The sequence below is a fragment of the Lasiodiplodia theobromae genome (genome assembly GCF_012971845.1).
Source record: "Lasiodiplodia theobromae strain AM2As chromosome Unknown scaffold_33, whole genome shotgun sequence".
Lineage (NCBI taxonomy): Eukaryota > Fungi > Ascomycota > Dothideomycetes > Botryosphaeriales > Botryosphaeriaceae > Lasiodiplodia > Lasiodiplodia theobromae.
The window spans coordinates 438,982-455,387 of record NW_023336512.1 but is presented as its reverse complement, the minus strand read 5'-3'; the positions used below and the strand labels follow the sequence as shown (position 1 = coordinate 455,387).

The 16,406-nt window shown below is 57.4% G+C and overlaps 5 protein-coding genes across 5 annotated transcripts; 2 read left to right on the top strand and 3 right to left on the bottom strand.

The window, feature by feature from the left end:
• Window positions 1-1,981: 1,981 nt before the first annotated feature.
• LTHEOB_9793 (Homeobox domain-containing protein) lies at window positions 1,982-3,888 on the bottom strand (the record flags this gene model as incomplete). The annotated part of the gene is made up of 3 exons (XM_035519419.1): window positions 1,982-3,291; window positions 3,349-3,554; window positions 3,617-3,888. 3 exons carry the CDS (start codon window positions 3,886-3,888, stop codon window positions 1,982-1,984), a joined length of 1,788 nt encoding a protein of 595 aa, XP_035368682.1.
• Window positions 3,889-5,589: 1,701 nt separating this feature from the next.
• Window positions 5,590-6,898, bottom strand: LTHEOB_9792 (Mitochondrial distribution and morphology protein 10; the record flags this gene model as incomplete). Its single annotated transcript, XM_035519418.1, has 3 exons — window positions 5,590-6,404; window positions 6,464-6,742; window positions 6,802-6,898. The coding sequence occupies 3 exons, from the start codon at window positions 6,896-6,898 to the stop codon at window positions 5,590-5,592; spliced, it is 1,191 nt and encodes a 396-aa protein (XP_035368681.1).
• Window positions 6,899-7,160: 262 nt separating this feature from the next.
• Window positions 7,161-7,991, top strand: LTHEOB_9791 (mRNA turnover protein Mrt4; the record flags this gene model as incomplete). The annotated part of the gene is made up of 3 exons (XM_035519417.1): window positions 7,161-7,351; window positions 7,423-7,884; window positions 7,937-7,991. 3 exons carry the CDS (start codon window positions 7,161-7,163, stop codon window positions 7,989-7,991), a joined length of 708 nt encoding a protein of 235 aa, XP_035368680.1.
• A 1,884-nt stretch (window positions 7,992-9,875) lies between these two features.
• Window positions 9,876-13,858, bottom strand: LTHEOB_9790 (Two-component sensor protein histidine protein kinase (dhkj); the record flags this gene model as incomplete). The annotated part of the gene is made up of 4 exons (XM_035519416.1): window positions 9,876-10,318; window positions 10,383-13,553; window positions 13,606-13,742; window positions 13,824-13,858. 4 exons carry the CDS (start codon window positions 13,856-13,858, stop codon window positions 9,876-9,878), a joined length of 3,786 nt encoding a protein of 1,261 aa, XP_035368679.1.
• A 1,150-nt stretch (window positions 13,859-15,008) lies between these two features.
• LTHEOB_9789 (uncharacterized protein) lies at window positions 15,009-16,382 on the top strand (the record flags this gene model as incomplete). Its single annotated transcript, XM_035519414.1, has 1 exon — window positions 15,009-16,382. One exon carries the CDS (start codon window positions 15,009-15,011, stop codon window positions 16,380-16,382), a length of 1,374 nt encoding a protein of 457 aa, XP_035368678.1.
• Between the last annotated feature and the right edge of the window lie 24 nt (window positions 16,383-16,406).

Here is a 16,406-nt window from a genome sequence, read left to right as displayed (position 1 = left end):
GTCGGCGAAGCACAGAAGAAAAAAAAGTTCCTGGCACCGACGTGCAGTCGCGCCCTTCGCGCTTGGTGATCTCTTGCTGCCTCCGTCAGAGGCCCGGGCGAGGCGAAGGAATGGGCGGGCTCCACCGTACCGGAAGTCCTCGCGCGCGCGTTCCCCTCGCGTGTGCACGAGAGAGCCATGTAGCGAGCGAGCGAGCGAGCCACAGCCGGCGCACCTCGCACGCTCGTCGCGAGCCGCTCTCGTCTAACAGATCGTAGCGCGTCTCCCTCTCGCCTCGTTCAACCGCCCCTCCCCCCTCCCGGCTGGATGGTCGCGCTACGACACATAGTGTGTGCGAGAGCCGGCCGCTCCCATCCAACCCACCCCCTTGTCGGCTGTGCCTGATCGACTCCGCCCGCGCGCCCTCCGTCGCATCCCGAGCTCAACACCATGGCCCCCTGTGATCCCTCCACCCCCCCTCCTCGTGACACCCGCCCGTTTTGGTTCAGCCTCATCCTATCCGTCAGCCGCGCGGCGAACCACAGTTTAATGAATTGTCTTCCTGCTCTTGCTGTGCGCCCAACACCGACTGCTGCTATATTTGGCATGCCGCCCCCATCCGACTTCCCACCACTCGTTGGGCGCCGGAAGCCTGTCCCATGGCGCTGGCCCTTCATATGGCGGAAAAGAAGCTTAACACCATGCAACCCCCCGCTAGTGATGAGAGCGTCCGCTTAGCGGCGATCAACACAGCCCCCTCCAAACCGACGCCCCGGCAATTGGGCTGGCGCCACGGCTTTTTCGGATCCACCACCTGCAAGACCTCCAACGAGTGTCTCATGAGGGGCGTCCCCCCCTTTCACGAGCATCACCTGCAGCCCGAAGCTTGATCCCCTCGGTGGCGGACCATGGCGCTCCGTGTTCCCACGTGCAGAAGATTCTTGGAAGCAGAGTACATTCATTCGACTAGTGTTTACACGCACAGCGCGCGGCGACTGAAGCCTACCCAAATCACAAACACCATAACGACGGTAAGAGCCTTGCTGTGTACGATTTCAGAGCCACCGTAGAAACCCATATGTCAAATAAACTGAAGGGGGAACATTCTCTGTTTATTTCGATTCCGAGAGCGACAAGGACACTCGCTGAACGACCAGAACGACCAAAACAGGCAGGCCAAAACCCTGATCAACCATAAAAGAAATCTCTTCCGCGCAGCGGCGAGAAGAAACGCGCCTCAGACCCCTTTCTTGGCTTCCTTGCCCAACATATCATGTGTTATTCCCTTGCTTGTTTAAAGCACCTCCCTTTCCATCTGGTATTTGGACGTGAAAAAATGGAGCAAAAGATTGCGCACGAACACCTCAAACAAATGAAACAAATCCAAGCGAAGAATTGGGGGGCATAAGTAAAAATGAAAAGAAAAAGGGAAGAAAGCGGGGCGATTACGAGCTCGCAAAGAAGAGGTAAACAAGTTGTGCCAGGTAGAATGTAAGAAGAGAAGAAGACCAGCAAGAATGATAAAACGCAGTGCTTGACAAGCAGAAGAAGCGAAGATTTCAAGAAGAAGAAAACCAAATCAAAAACACCTGTGTGCCTCCCTTAGCAGCGCAGCAGCAAAAGAAAGGTCGGATGGCGCAGGTTCAACCAGTCCGCCTTTTTGAGTCTTTCGTATCTGTACCGGCCGTGTCCCACGACTGCCAACCGAACAAAACGCCTTTCAGCCTCCGGGATGTTTGATGTGTCGTTCAAAATTGCATCAGTTGGTGGTTCACATATTAATTATGGTATTAATGGTGGCAATATTCGCGAGAAACACGCTGGAAGAACCGTTTGAAGAGGGGTATATCAACGATCGGCGGCGAATGTGTGTGCGTGATATGTACGAACGCACTCCGTCTGCGGATTTCCGATGTGCCTGTTTCCAAGACACTCAGATCTCGTGCATCCAGCTGTGCGCTCGGCGAGCGTCGCCGAGAACCAGAGCGAGCGCTACCGAATATTACATTGTCTGTTGGTGGTGCTGTTGATGCTGTTCAGGCGAAAGACTGGACGGATCGATTGTGCCAAACGAAACAAGATTCGACATGTCGAGGTCCTCCAGGTTGTCGTCTCCCATTGGTGAGCGGAAAGGCAGCGACAGCGATTGCTTCGCGTACATTTCGCTCAAAGACATGCCATCATCCGAGATTGCGCTATCCTGCGACATCGGGTAAAGGTCTGCCGAAGAGGCGCGACCAAGCGAGGTTAGAGGCGGCGACTGGTTTGCGATGATGGGATCGCCATGACTTATCGCCGACATGGGAGACATGGACTGGTGCGGAATGCTCGATTGATCGGGCAGTGGTGACAGATACGGGTTGCTGTACGGGGTGCTGAAGTTTGCAGCAGGCATGTTGTCAGGACCAGGGTTCGAGGTGAAAAAACCAGGGGTTCCGTAGTCCGACGGCGAGTTTGCGGTGGTAGCAGACATGGGATATTGTCTGAAATCCATGCCGTATCCTGCAGACGTGTCGATACTCAGGTTGGGTCCGATGGGTCCCGACATGTTGTGCTGCGGAACAGGCGCGTAGATCTCCTGCGGCTGCGGGGTATACGGCGGAGCAGGGTAGGAGGTCTGCGGAGGAGGCGGGATCATGAATGGCTGCATGGGGTTCTGGCGCAGCATCGAGAAGTCCATGGCCACGGGGACAGACCTACTCCTCTGGCGCTTGTGGCCGCGGTGAGCAGGAGGAGGCTGGAGGCCACCGGGCATCTCAAAGGGACTCTCGTGGTACATGGGGGCGGCAGAGGGGTGGACGAATTGGTTGGGCTGCGACGCCGGCCTGTGGTTGATCGGCGAAACTGGAGCAGACATGGCCAAGGCGTTCGGGTCGTAAAAGTTGTGCCTGTTCTGGAACGATTCGAGCGACACGAGCTTCGCCAATTGGCCGCTGAGAACCTTGGGGTGGCCGCCGAGGTGGTGAACGAGCACCTGCGACGCCTGCTGGTCCTCGGTGAAGTCGCCACACTGGTAGAAGCCACCAGATCCGGAAGAGTCCATGAAGAAGTTTGGCGGCCTGGTAAGCTCGACAACGAGACCACCGGGCCGTTGCGAGGCGCCCTCCGCGTTCTGTCCATCGCCGAGCTCAAGGGAGATGTTCTTGATGTAAGCGAACGGGTACTCGATCTTGTAGCCGGCGGAGTCGTTGTTGATGTAGTAGGTAACGCAGCACTTCTCAGGCGAGTAGAAGATGACCAAGTCCATGGCGCTCTGTCCAACGCGACGCCACGTGCCGATGCTCAGAGATCGGCAGGCGAAGTGGTGGATAACTATCAGCAGGTCAGTACGATGCCATGTCAGCGCGCATAGCCAACGCGACTACTCACCAACTTTGGACGAGCTGGTCTCGGTGTTGAGCAGCATGCCGCTGCCGTAGGGCATGCCGCTGGTGCGGCCCATGAAGTCGCGGCCCAGAGTCTTGCCGGACTCCATGGCCTGCAGGGCCAGGTATCGCCGCATTGATTCGGGAATATCATTGCAGTCCTCTCCGCTCTCAATGCTCTTCTTGGCGATGTTCTTTATCTTTGCGCGCCTGGAGGGAGTCAGCATGGCTCGCGTATCGGCGGGTGGGGGGGAGGAGGATGGGGTCGCTACCTGTTCTGGAACCAGATCTGTACCGAGCGCTCAGTCATGTTGATCTCTTGCGCGATGCGCTCGCGAACGATGGCAGTGGGAGTGGGGTTCTTGTTGAACTCCATCTCCAGCGTCAGCAGCTGTTCCTGGGTGGCGCGCTGGCGCTTCTGGTTCTTCTGCTGCTGGGTCAGGGTGCTCTTGCGCGGGGGGCGGCGCGACGACGAGGCAGAGGTCGAGGGCGGCTGGCCGGCGGAGCCTGACGCCGAAGGCGACGGCGTCGATGTGGTGGTCATGGTGGATTGCTGTGGTGCGGTCGACTGCATTCGCGATGTATTGCAGACGCACCAGAGTCGGGGTAGATCAGGGTTATGACTCGGTCAATGGGGCCTCAGTAGCGCGACGGGGCTGCGAGGGTATATGTCTTGTCGTAATAGTCGTGATGAGAGAAGACTTTGGGTGAAAAGGCGGTGGTGACCCGAATGAATGTAAGTGCTCAGGAGAGCTTCCGGCGCGGGATCGGTACAAGGAGGGTATCCGCGAGCAGTAGGGATGTGCAGCGTGCGACCAGGCGAGCAAACGGATAGGTAGGTATCAAAGCTTCACTGACTTGGAGCAGGAAGATGCTAACTGATCGGCTACTCGAGCGCTGGGCAGAAGCCTAAGGACTGAACACCGGGACGGCGGAAGCTGGGGCTAAGGAGAGGACGGGCGACGGCCCAAAAGAGACAGAATAGACGGCCGGAAGGAGTGACGGCGCCTGTAAAGAACAACAAGGGCAGAAGAGAACGTGGTGGAGATCGCACTGGCAGTCAAGATGACGGAGGCAGGCGAAATCCAAGCGGGCGATATTGCGGGTGTAATGAGGTTGAGGCGGCGCAGAGGGTGCGAGCAGAGAAAGGGGGCCTAGCGGCAGGCTGGGGGCTGCCGGAAGTACCAATCGCTGGCCTGCGCCTGCCGAGTCAGCGCGGCGTGGGTTCCGAGGGTCACGGCCACAATGGGTCAACCCTCGTCCGAAGCACCAAAAATCGTGCTCGCCCTCTGCCGCCAACGCTCACGCCGCCCGCCGCTCTGCTCACTCGGCGCCCGCTGCCACCGCGGCCAGGCGCCGGCTGACGTCGCATTCCTCGCCCGCCAGAGCACAGGCTGCCCGGCAGCGCCGCCGCTGAGTCGCCGCCCACGGGTCCCGCGCGCACACAGACAGGCACACCACCCGGAGCGCGCGCGCCGGCAAAGCTCCGCTCGCTCGGCCCAGGCAGGGAGGCTGCTGCTGCGCGCTGCCGCCGCGCGGGCTGACTGGCTGGCGGGCTGCCGTCTGACAGGCACGCCGAGTCTAGTCAGGAACGGGCGGCGTAGCGCGCGCGTCCATTGGCCCGATTCGAGGTATAAATAGAGCGCAGTTATGCAGCGCGACACCACGCTGGCGCGATGCCGCGGCGGGCGACGCAGGAACAGCCCTGGCGTGTGGAGTCTGCGCGGAGAGGGCGCGCCTCGATCCAGCGCGCGTTTGGGGCACCCTCACACCGGCCGTTTGCCTCATCAGCTGGGCGCGACGAAAGGAGGCCAATCAGTGCTTCACATTGTTGGAACATGCCGTCTGCTACGGAAGCTGCCTTTGGCCCACCGCTTCCGCGCCGCGGGCCCTGGCCGGCAGACAGGGTGTCGCCGCGACATCGCACAGCTCTTACGGCTTCTGTGCGACGCCCGCTAGAGCCAGTGGCACCACGCGCCGCCCAGCCCAGCTCGCTGCCAGACGCCGTTGCCCGCGGTTTCACCTCTCGTCATGCCGCTGGCCCTGCCACGGTGCCTCGGCGCCTGTGGCCTCACGCCTTGCTCGCTCTGGTCTGATGACGCACCAGCCGCCGCGCCAGCGCGGTCAGGGGATCCCGTCAGCCTGGCCGCATTCGGCCAGCACCAGGCCTTATCGTATCCGGCCTGCCTCCCAAAGCCGTGTTTGCTCCGGTGCTCGAGCATGGCCCTACGGGATCTACGATCGGCTAGGATGAGTACTGTACCTCAACGCCAACGGCGCGAAAGATCTGCTCCCGTCGTTTCAGGTCGAAGCTGGCTCCCACTGTGAACAGGAGCTCCTTGATCCGGCCCTCCCAGAGCACTCCAATCCGCCACTTCTGGTCGACGCGGGCCTTGATCACGCCCGTCACATCCTCGTCCGGGGACGGGGTGCGCTGCGCCCAGCCTGGCCGGAGCATCTTGACCGCCCACTCCGCGTCTGCGTCGCGCCGTCGCTGCCACAGCTCGCACCCCAGCTGCAGGTCGCTTTCGTACGAGTAGAAGTTGAAGTCGAAGCGCGAGCACAGCGCGACGTTGTGGCCGGCCTTGACGGCGTACGTAGACGACAGGTTGCCCATCAGGGGGTTGAGCGTAAGGGTCATTGTGTAGGGAAATCCCGTATGCTGGGGTAGGGTGGTAAACCTCAGGCCAGTGCTCATGCCACCGCTCTTGTTCAGAAGGCCGTAGTATAGCTCCGCGCCCGCACTGAACATGCCGCTGACCCGTTCGGCGCTGGGGGATTTTGCCTCGTCGTCGCCGTTGCCGCCGGCTGGCGTCCTGGGGTCGGGCCCAAAGTTGTAAAGCCCCCGAACGCCCAAGAGCGCGCTGTCCGTGCTGTAAAGATACTCGGTGCTATACTTGCCGTGGTCGTTCTGCACGACTCCGAGGATGGTGCCGCCATTATTCATGTTCGAGTCGCTGACCGCAGCTATCCGCACTTGCCGCGTGGGCGAGACTCGACGCAGGTACAGCGCCTCTAACGAGTTTGTGGGCAGGAAAAGCCGACCATAGAGCACAGTCGCTGGGCGCCCCTTTAGCAATGCCACCCGGCTGTGTCGCCGCGCGCAGTGGAGGACTCACCTCTGCGATCAATGCGCTTGCCTCTGTGCCATAACTCCCACCACCAAGGCTCGTCAGGCCGCCGCAGTTCTTTAAGGTGCCTGTAGCCCCGTACGACATTGTGCAAGTCAATCTCGCTGCTCCGTGACTTGACATCCAGCGCCAGCGACGAGTACAGGTAGGACAAGGAACCGTCCACGACCCCAACGGTGCCGAGCGAGTAGGACGTTGCAAGATTTGGCGACGACAGCGACGAAAGGTTCAGGCGCAGCCCGCGTGGAGTCTGGAAGTCAAGCAGCGCTGCACGCAAGGTTAGTGAAGTGCTCTGGCGGGGCTGTAGCTGAGAGCGGGGTGGTTACCTTGAGCTGTTGCTGTCAGGTGTGAGTACGAATTATCATGATTCCAGTGGGTGGCTTCATAGAAGGCATTCTGCACGTAGTCCATAAACCCCAGCATTGCGCGTCATCAGCATGCTGGGGAGAGGTTGAAAGAAAGATGAGGTGGTCGTGGTGGAGCTCTGGACGGTAGGTAGCTGCGTTCGCTCAAAGCTCGTCTAAAGATGACGCTTGCCGATGCGCCATCGTGAAAAGTTCCTTCAGCTGCGCTATCATCTTATCAGACCCTTCGGCCGGAATTATTTTCAACACCACCGCAACTTTTCGGCCAACCTACCTCCCGCCGCCAAAACACCGTACAAGTTCGCCCGCACTCAATCAAGATGCCTAAGTCGAAGCGCGCGAGAGTCGTTCACCTGTCCAAGGTCGAGAAGAAGGGCAAGGAACTGTCGGAAAAGCTCTTCAACAATGTGCGCGAGGCCGCCGAGAACTTCCAGTACATTTTCCTCTTTGACGTCGAGAACATGCGCAACAACTACCTGAAGGAGGTTCGCCAGGAGTTCTCTGACAGCAGGTGCGTTTCCATCCCATGCGCCCGGCATTGGCGACCGCACGCGACGCATCCTCTCTAACGCGTCCCCGCAGAATATTTTTCGGCAAGACCAAGGTCATGGCCAAGGCCCTCGGCACCGACGACGCCTCCGAGCACCTCCCCAACCTGCACAAGCTCGCCCAGCGCCTCGAGGGCAACGTCGGTCTCTTCTGCACCAACCGCGAGCCCTCCGAGATCATTGAGTACTTCCAGAGCTACTCCCAGACCGACTTCGCCCGCGCCGGCGTCGAGGCCACCCAGACTTTCGTCGTTCCCGCTGGTGTTGTATACTCGCGCGGTGGTGAGCTGCCCGCTGAGGAGGACGTGCCGCTCCCGCACCCTGTGGAGGTTACCGTCAGGAAATGGGGCATGCCCACTAGGCTGGAAAAGGGCAAGGTCATGCTGGACCAGCCCTACACCGTTTGCAAGGAGGGCCAGACGTTGAACAGCCACCAGACCGCCCTGCTGAAGCTTTTTGGTGTCGCTATGGCCGAGTTCAAGATCAAACTTCTTACGTAAGTCGAGGAACACAAGATCAAGCTTCCATTACTAACTTATTTTTTCTAGCTACTACAACAAGGAGAGCGAAACCGTCACTGATATCGATGCCATGGAGGAGTAATCAAAACGGGAGGACATGGCCTCCTATCGGACGGCAAAGCGACTTAGGTGTTTGGGAGTCTGGAGTTTCGGGAACTTCGTTGGGAGTTGTCTCACGTGGGTCTGGATGTCGTCGTTCATCTCACTTGCATGAGACTGGACGACCGGTTAGGAAAAAGTGATGCTCTCAATTTAGAGCCACCAGTTTCATATTTCACCAACTTCTACAAAAATAAAAGCCACGCGACGCAGATATTGATAATACTAAGATCAAATCTGAAGACCGACATCAAGACGATTTGTAACTTGTGATGATGGCTAGACTAGTCTACTCAATTCATGAAATTCGGCGAATAAGTGAGCAACCGAAGCATCCATGCGGACACTTGAATACGATATGAGTAGTTCCGAGCATAGCCTTTAGCAGACTAGCTGTGCTAAGCTGACTATGCCTTGATGTACTACTGACTTTAAGTAGACACATACTAGTCTGCCTTGAAACGATATTCATGGGTGAAACCCCGCCAATAAGACTCGTGGCATGACAGATTTATAATACTCGCTACCCTAGATGGACCGAACTTCATGTCGATCTGCGCTCTCGAAACTTGCGGTGTAAATATAGAGATAATGCTTGTCTATGGTGGACTACGAAAGAGGTTGCACTCTTCGATCCTGCTATAAGAGTTGTTCTCTCTCGCTGAAAATGCGGGTGCGTTTCCACCACTGTTACATTTAGTATGTAATATTGTCTTTAGGTCAAATCTTGTAGTGTGCTTTAGTAGAGAAGCAGAGACAAGGCTACCACAGCACAGCGCCGCATCAAGCTGCCCAGCCCCTGAGACACCCAATCACTCTCCTTCGCAAACCAGGTCATCGCCCCGTTAGGCCCCATTCCTACAACAAGGCGGGCCTCACGCTCGCAGTATTTTGACCCCGCCATCTCCACTTTAGCCTATTCCATTGACCTAGCACTATCCTGATCATCGCCTTCATACAAGCACTTCACTCAATAAAGGAAGGCTGTAGTAAGTAGCATTCTGTCTTATTCAGCCATTCCTATTTTCAATCCCACATCCAGAATCATTTACGGTACATCCCGTCAACGTAATCGAATATCGTGTCTCCGAACGCTCAGCATCCGTCCGCATATCGGGAACATAGAAGCGCCATCACCATCAGCATTTTATCAGTACACTTCACTCCTTGATCACACTAAACATTATACCTCATCACAATCAACGCACGCTAAACAACAGCACGCGAAGAGGAGCCAAAAAAGAAAAAGACCCCCCATTCAGCAAGACAAAAACCAAATATTAGAAGGACAAGAAAAAGGCCAAAGCCCACAACTGTCTAAGAAGCTTTTTCTCTCAAACGCTAGCCGCCCGTGGTGGTCGTCGCTGTTTCGTTGACAATGATGATGATGTTGTCGTTCTTGAAGCCGTCGCCGCACATATCAATACACAGGTTAAGTGCCGCGCATACCTATTCTTGACTCCCAGACAGCCTTTGAAGGGTTGCCACCGTCGTTCGTCTCCCCCTCATCGTGAGGGTTTCGCCGTCGGTAGCAGGTGCGCCGTCTTGGCATTCTGTGTGCGACCGTGTGTAGATGATGTGCGTGTGGTGTGTGATGTGTTGTGATGTTGTGTTGTGTGTAGTGTTGCCGTAATCTCATACTTGTGTCTCCGATACCTTTCCATTCCTCACAAAAGAAAAAAGAAAACGAATAGCCGTTTGTCCCCCCCTGCCCCTTCCGTCTTCCCCCTAGATGCTTTCCCAATAGTATAACAGAACAATATACACCTTCTCTAAACGCACGAGTCAACAAAGTCTTTCTACTCGACACACGAGAACAGCTACGTCCGCCCACCTGAGCCCAACCACCTCACGACAAACGTATTCTTCATTCGACTCCCATCCCTCCCTCGCTCTCTTCCTCCACTAAGTCATCCACAAGACCTCCACCACTGCCACCTTTCAATTCTCCCTTCTCCCACTTCTCGAACAGCTCCGTCAATTTCCCGAACTTGACTGGTTTCGTAATGACGAGGTCCACGCCGCAATTGTAAGCCTTGTCTTCGTCTTTTGTCGAGGCCAGGCCTGTGAGGGCCACGACGAAAGCCTGGGAGGAACGTCGTCGATGCTGGTGGGAATCCTGGCCAGTGGAAGGGGTCGTGTACGGCGTCGTGGACTCGGATTCTGAGGGCGTGGAGACGCTGTGGGACAGTTGCGGCGGGTGCGGCGGTGGTGCGGGCGGCGGTGCGGAGGCAGTGATACGTTGTCGGCGTTCAATCGCGCGAATCGCGCGAGTGGCTTCGAAACCGTCCATTATGGGCATGGAAATGTCTATAATAGAGTTATTAATGACACGATGCCGACGTAAGGGTGTGACCAGAAATAGAAAGCTTACCCATGAAGATGATATCGAACCCACCGCCCGCTTCTGCTACTTTCGCTACTTGTTCTACTGCAACCTTCCCGTTCTCTGCAGTTGCAGCATCCGTGATGCCCTTTTTCAACATGAACGTTTGGAGCAGTCTAAGGTTGACGGCGTTATCCTCGACAAGCAAGAGGCGGGGAGTTGACTCAGATTGGACAGGTGAACCAAGCGAGAGAAGGGATCGTTCCAGCGCTAAGGCTGCAGCAGGAGCTGTCGGGGATATTGGCGACTGATGTGAATCATGTGGAGGGTGCTGATAGGGAGATGGCGCTCTGAATGGGTACGTCGGTAGATCTGGCGGAGAAGATGCATCGGGAGGGTAGTGGCGCGCTCGTTTAGTCGGCGAAGGAAGGTCTTCAAGGGACTGGATAGGGTCGGCGGCGCGTGCCAAGGCTTTACTCCGGGGAGAGACAGTGGGGTCGACATCCATGCGGGAGGGATGGGACTGGTTGGTCTCAAGTCGCTGGGTGACCGGACGTGGTAGCTCGGGGCTGGAGCATTCCTCCGCCAAGCTTTCCGCGCATGCGAGAAGTGCTTTGGAAAGCTTGTGAGGACCGATAGGGCGCGATATGGTCTGGCGGGATCGGAAGCCCCAGTCGAGGCTGTCTGACCGCCGCCGCAAAGAGGGGGAGATTGAAACATTAAGTAGAGCAAGGCTGTTGGGTTGATACCGGGAGCGGATGTCCTGTGACAAAGTCCGGGCAGCCTGGTCCACGACGAGGACGTCGGGTTGAGCGTTGTCTTCGGCCGCGAGAATATTACAATTGAACCAATTGCGTAAGTAATCTTCGAAGGATTCTTGGAGGGTGTGAGGGAAGCCGCGAATGGCAACATTGAGGTTTCTTTGACGTAATTCGGGCACCGCCTTATCGAGAGCAACCGTCGCGGGAGAAGGAATCTTGGGATCCCCCGCCGCCATAGGAATACTGACAGTGAATGTGCTGCCCTTTCCTAGCTGACTCTGAACCCTTATATTCCCACCCAGCATCGCAACAAGACTCTTGACGATTGACATGCCTAGACCCACTCCCTGAGACGCCATTGTATCTTCTTGGGTAAAGGGCACACTCAAGTGTTTTTCAAGGAACTCTTTTGACATGCCCTTCCCTGAGTCAGCCACGGAAAACTTGATAAGCTTGAGTTTGGGGCCTGGCTTGCTCTTGGAAGCTGGTTCGCTGCTCATGTCTTCAATGTCCAAGCCGACTTTGACAAAACCCTTCTCTGTATATTTCAGCGCATTACCGAGAATGTTGGTCATGATACGTCGGAGGGCACCAGGCTCAGTCAAGAAGTTCCAATTGTCTTGGAATTTGACGTCTATGGTGATTGTAAGATCGTCGGTTGAAGTCGGCTTGTTAAAGGTGTGACCACCAGCAGTAACCTCAACAACCTCCTCGCAGAGAGTAGCAATGTTGGCAGAAGTGAGCAGGCCATGCAGGTCATGGTCGGGCTCCTCAACGGCATCTTTGATCTCCTCGGAGATCTTGTGTTTGGACTTGTGCCGCCTTCGCTCAAACTGATTAATCTTCGAGTATGAGAGGACACTGCTGAGGGTGTCATGTAAAGTCGAACCGCACGAACGAATGCTTTCAGCCAAGCCTTGTTGGAAGCTGTCAAGCTTTGTCTCTCCAAGAAATTCAACAGCGCCGAGTATGCCATGCAGAGGTGTACGTAATTCGTGACTGACGGACGAAACGAACGACTCTTGCTGTTTGATTGCTGCTACGGTATCAATCCTGGACACCTCAGCTTCAACAGAGTGCAGAAAGCCCTTGAATGCGCCAAGATCTGCAGTCTCGGTAAAGACAGGATGGACTCGAGTTGTCCACGCATAACATCCAGCCAAGCGTTTGAGCGTCACTGGATCCGTCAAGGGGGCAAAAATGAGTTGTCGAATGCCCCGGAAAGCAGCAGCAAATTGGTTCGCCTCACCACGCGGATCATCAGGCACGAGAGTCTCCCCGTCAGAAAACGTGTAGGGAGCGCCATCCTCATCGAAATACCAGATCTTACCGGAAGGATATCTTGCAAGGAACTTTCGTAGGAAACGTTCGTCGAGGCAATCCCTGTCAGAAGGGTTGAGGGAAAGGTTCTTTAATCGAGGTCTCGCCTGCGGATTGGGCACAGAGATGGCAAGGATCTCGCCCGGCCGCCTTACAAGGGTGGATTTCTGGAAGTCGGCACTGGTGAAGGTTCTCTCCGCAGGCCCGGAGCCATCATCCGGAGTGTGTGTGTCGTCTGGCGAATCGACACCCGAGTTCTCCGGGGTTGGTGTCCACTGTGGATCCTCTTTTGACGGATCCTTCCGGCCGGACTTTTGATTCATCTCGTCTTCGAGTTCCTGTTCACGCTTTGCCAATGGCGTCAGAGCCCCATTGAAGCCAATTAAACCATCAACGAACAAGACGCCATCGACGTCGAGTGCAGCCCTCAAGTGTGCGGCTGCTCGGGCGAACGCTTCTTTGTAGGTTGTCCTCCCGGGGCCAGCACCAGAGCCATCTCCGGCATCGGGTTTCGTGTCATTGGCCGAAGGGGTTTGAGGGGCGGCGGGCACCGATTGCGTCGTGGGAGCTTGTTCTGCGGCGGCATTGCAAGCGGGCGGGGCGGCGGTCGAAGGCTCGTCGGGGCCGGCATCTCTGGAGTGAATGAAGGAGCACACGCCATCATTGATCCTGGTGATGCGGCTCTTCAGGTAGCTTTCCCGGGCTGTTTCGAGTTGGGTCATGCACTTGGCGGCAATGGAGGACAGGAAGGCCAGATCGTCGTCGAAGGAATCGAAGCGGGGCTCGCGGGCGAGGACGAAGATGGTGCCGATGCAGATTCCACGGCGGGAGCGGATGGGGACGGCGGCATAGTATCTGAGGTGCGGAGGGCGCACGACGCAGCTGAGATTGGCTGCGCGGCGATCGGCATCGAGCTGGACGGCGATGCCGCCGCCCGGGAAGGCGCGGTCGCGTGGGTGGGTGTCGAGGCCGAGGGCGCGGCGGGCCAGCGACAGCCAGACGTGCTGGTCGGCGTCACAGGTCTGCAGCCATCTCAGAGGCGCATCGTCCCGGCTGTGTCCTTCTGTCTGTCCCCAGGTCCCGGCCAGCACGCGCTGGGTGCGGCCGTCGGTCAGGCTCGCGAAGGCGGCGAAGACTCCTGCAGTGGCGGTCAGGCGGGCGCCAAAGTTTGCGGAGCGGAGACAGCGTACCAAGGCGCGCAACGACAAGCTCGGTGAAGGCCGCCAGGGCGGCGCATAGCGGCGACTGGAGTTGGAGGGCGGGATGCCAGCCCAGCGGGTGCTCACATGCGGCGTTGGCGAGCGGGAGCTGTCCGTTTTCCGAATATCTGCGTGCGGGCTGTCAGCGCGGGTTGGCGAGAGAACACGAGCGACGAGGGCGAGGGAGGCGGCGGGCACGGGGGACGCACTTGCGGAGCTCGTGGGTGCGGGCGGCGCCGGTCATTCAGGCGGTACAGCTCTGCGGGAGCCGTGTCGGGGAGGGCAGGTTACGAGCGGCGCATGTCGGTGGTTGTCGTCCTTTGCTGCTCGAGTGCCGCCTTTTGGGCGGTGCCTGACGCTGATCATTTATTCAAGATCGGACTTCGACAATTCACCCCGAACGTCGTCGTGACGGTCCCCCAACGCTTGACGTCAGCCGGCAGCCTGAAAAACGGTATCGAGAGCGGGAAGACGCGTGCGGCACCCTGCCAGACACAGCCGGCGACAGAAGCGGCGCCGCTGCAAGCCCAGGGCGCGCTGAATCGGTCGATGGCTGCCCCTTCAAGAGCCTCGCCGGCCGTCATGCTGCAGTAGCGCCATCCCCGCCCTGAGACACGCACAAAGCACCCCGGCGCGGAGCTGAGCTGCTCTCGCACGCGCTGGTGGGCTGCGGGAGCGGGCAGGGCGCCGCAGAGTCCGGGATTGGGCGCTCCACACGCCTGCTTCAGGACAGGCACATGGATTCCTCAACATCATAGACCCGTGGTTCGTGTTAGGCGATTTTTCAAAAACCCTGCATACTGCATCCCGGGTGGCGTCATCGCACATGTCTGCTTGGTGTTGAAGCGAGTCGACGGGCGCCGGAGCGCATGACGGGGGTTCCCAATGAAAGAAATGCACAAGGTTGTTAAAAAAAGCGGAAGACGTTGGGCCTGCTGGAGTTCTAGGCCTTGCCGGAACATGCCCCCGTCGTGGACTACCTACCCCGGCAGTGAGATACGCGTTCCTGGGCGCTTGTAAATTAAACGTTGCCCCTTCGCCGTCGACTCTGCTAATAGCTAGGCACAATGAGAATCGGCGGAGTGTATTCCGCTGTCCTCGCCCGCCTCTGCCTCTCCTCGCTCTTTCCATCCAGAGCCGTCTTCTTCATCGGACTGACCATCGGACTGACCATCGGACTGACCATCCATCATCCATCTGCATGATGAGTAATTTCCTCGTCACTGGGGCCGCAATCCCCGCAGCCGCAATCAACATGACAGCATCCTCGTCCAGTCCACCAAGGTGCTCATGAGCGCTACTCTCGGAAGCAGACTACTTTAGCCACCCTCTCGCATCACCTTTCAACCCCTCAACCCTCATCGCCATCACTCAGACGCGCTTCTACTCATCCAATGGGTCGCACAGAGCCTACAGTTGTAACCGCTCCTAATGCTTTCAGGCGGGAAGCACGCGCGAAGCACGCGCGATCGACTATGAATCTTACTCTGCCGGCACTCCTGAAAGCAAACCCTCGAGCCCGACGCGGTGTCGACGCCGCTGAGCTTATCGTCGAACCCCCACCCACAGGCCCTTCTCACCTTGACGCGTCCAAGCCTGACGCGAAGTCGAAGCCCAAATCCAAACCGAGAGGTAAAGGCAAAGTTCGGACTCGCGACGAGGACAGCGACGACCATGCTGGAGTCAAGATTGGGGCGAACAAGGTCACTGCGGCACAGCTGCCAGAGAAACCGCCAATACAGCTCCATCTGCAGGTTGCCGACACGTTGGAGGCTGCCGCGCGACTGAGCTCGACAGGAAGCAACAAACAGGCGAAGGTGGCGGTTCTCAACATGGCCTCCCCTCTGCGTCCCGGCGGCGGCGTGCTCAACGGAGCTACATCACAGGAAGAGTGGCTCTGCCTCCGTACGACTCTCTACCCTTCACTTCGCGACGAATTCTACCGCCTCCCCGAAGTCGGCGCCATATATACCCCAGACGTGCTGGTATTCCGAAGATCGGATGATGAGGCGACAGACTTGGACAAGAAGGATCGCTTTTTCATCGACGTGGTCTCGGCTGGAATGTTGAGATTCCCAGACGTGGAGGGCGAAGAGGGTGAAGAGAAGAAATACAACAATGGCAAAGACAGGGACTTGGTGATGCAAAAGATGAGGGCGGTTATGCGGATACTCAGAATGAAGGGTGCGGATAAGGTAGTGCTCGGTGCCTGGGGCTGCGGAGCTTACGGCAACCCAGTTGGCGAAGTTGCTCGGGCATGGAAGAAGGTCCTTCTTGGCACAGAGAGCAAGAAGAAAGCAAAGAGTGGCAGCAACAATTCGACTGGCGGAGAAGGATGGGACGGTCTCGAGGTTGTGTTTGCCATCAAGGATGGACGAATGGCAAGACAGTTTGCCGGCTTCTTCGGGCCCGGCTTGAGCTATGAGGAACCTCTCGAAGATGCCCGACAGGACAGCATCGTCGAGGACGATGGAACGCGTGCTGCCATTGAAGAAATGTCAGCGAAGATTGTTGAATTGGAGACACAAATGACCCAGGCACGGATACCAGACCTGAAAACACGGCTTGGGACTGTACTAGAAGGATTGAAAAGAGAGCTCGCAACTCTTACAGGCCCACTGTGCGCAAATGAGCATGCATCTGGGTCTGGTAGTATCCAAGAAGAGAGTGAAGTGGATGACAACCTCCAGGAACCTCTCGACGAGCAGTGTCAAGTTCCTGACAACGAACACAATCATCAAGAGGAAAGCGATACGGACGAAAACTGAGGTCCATGTTCAGCGCGATCAAGA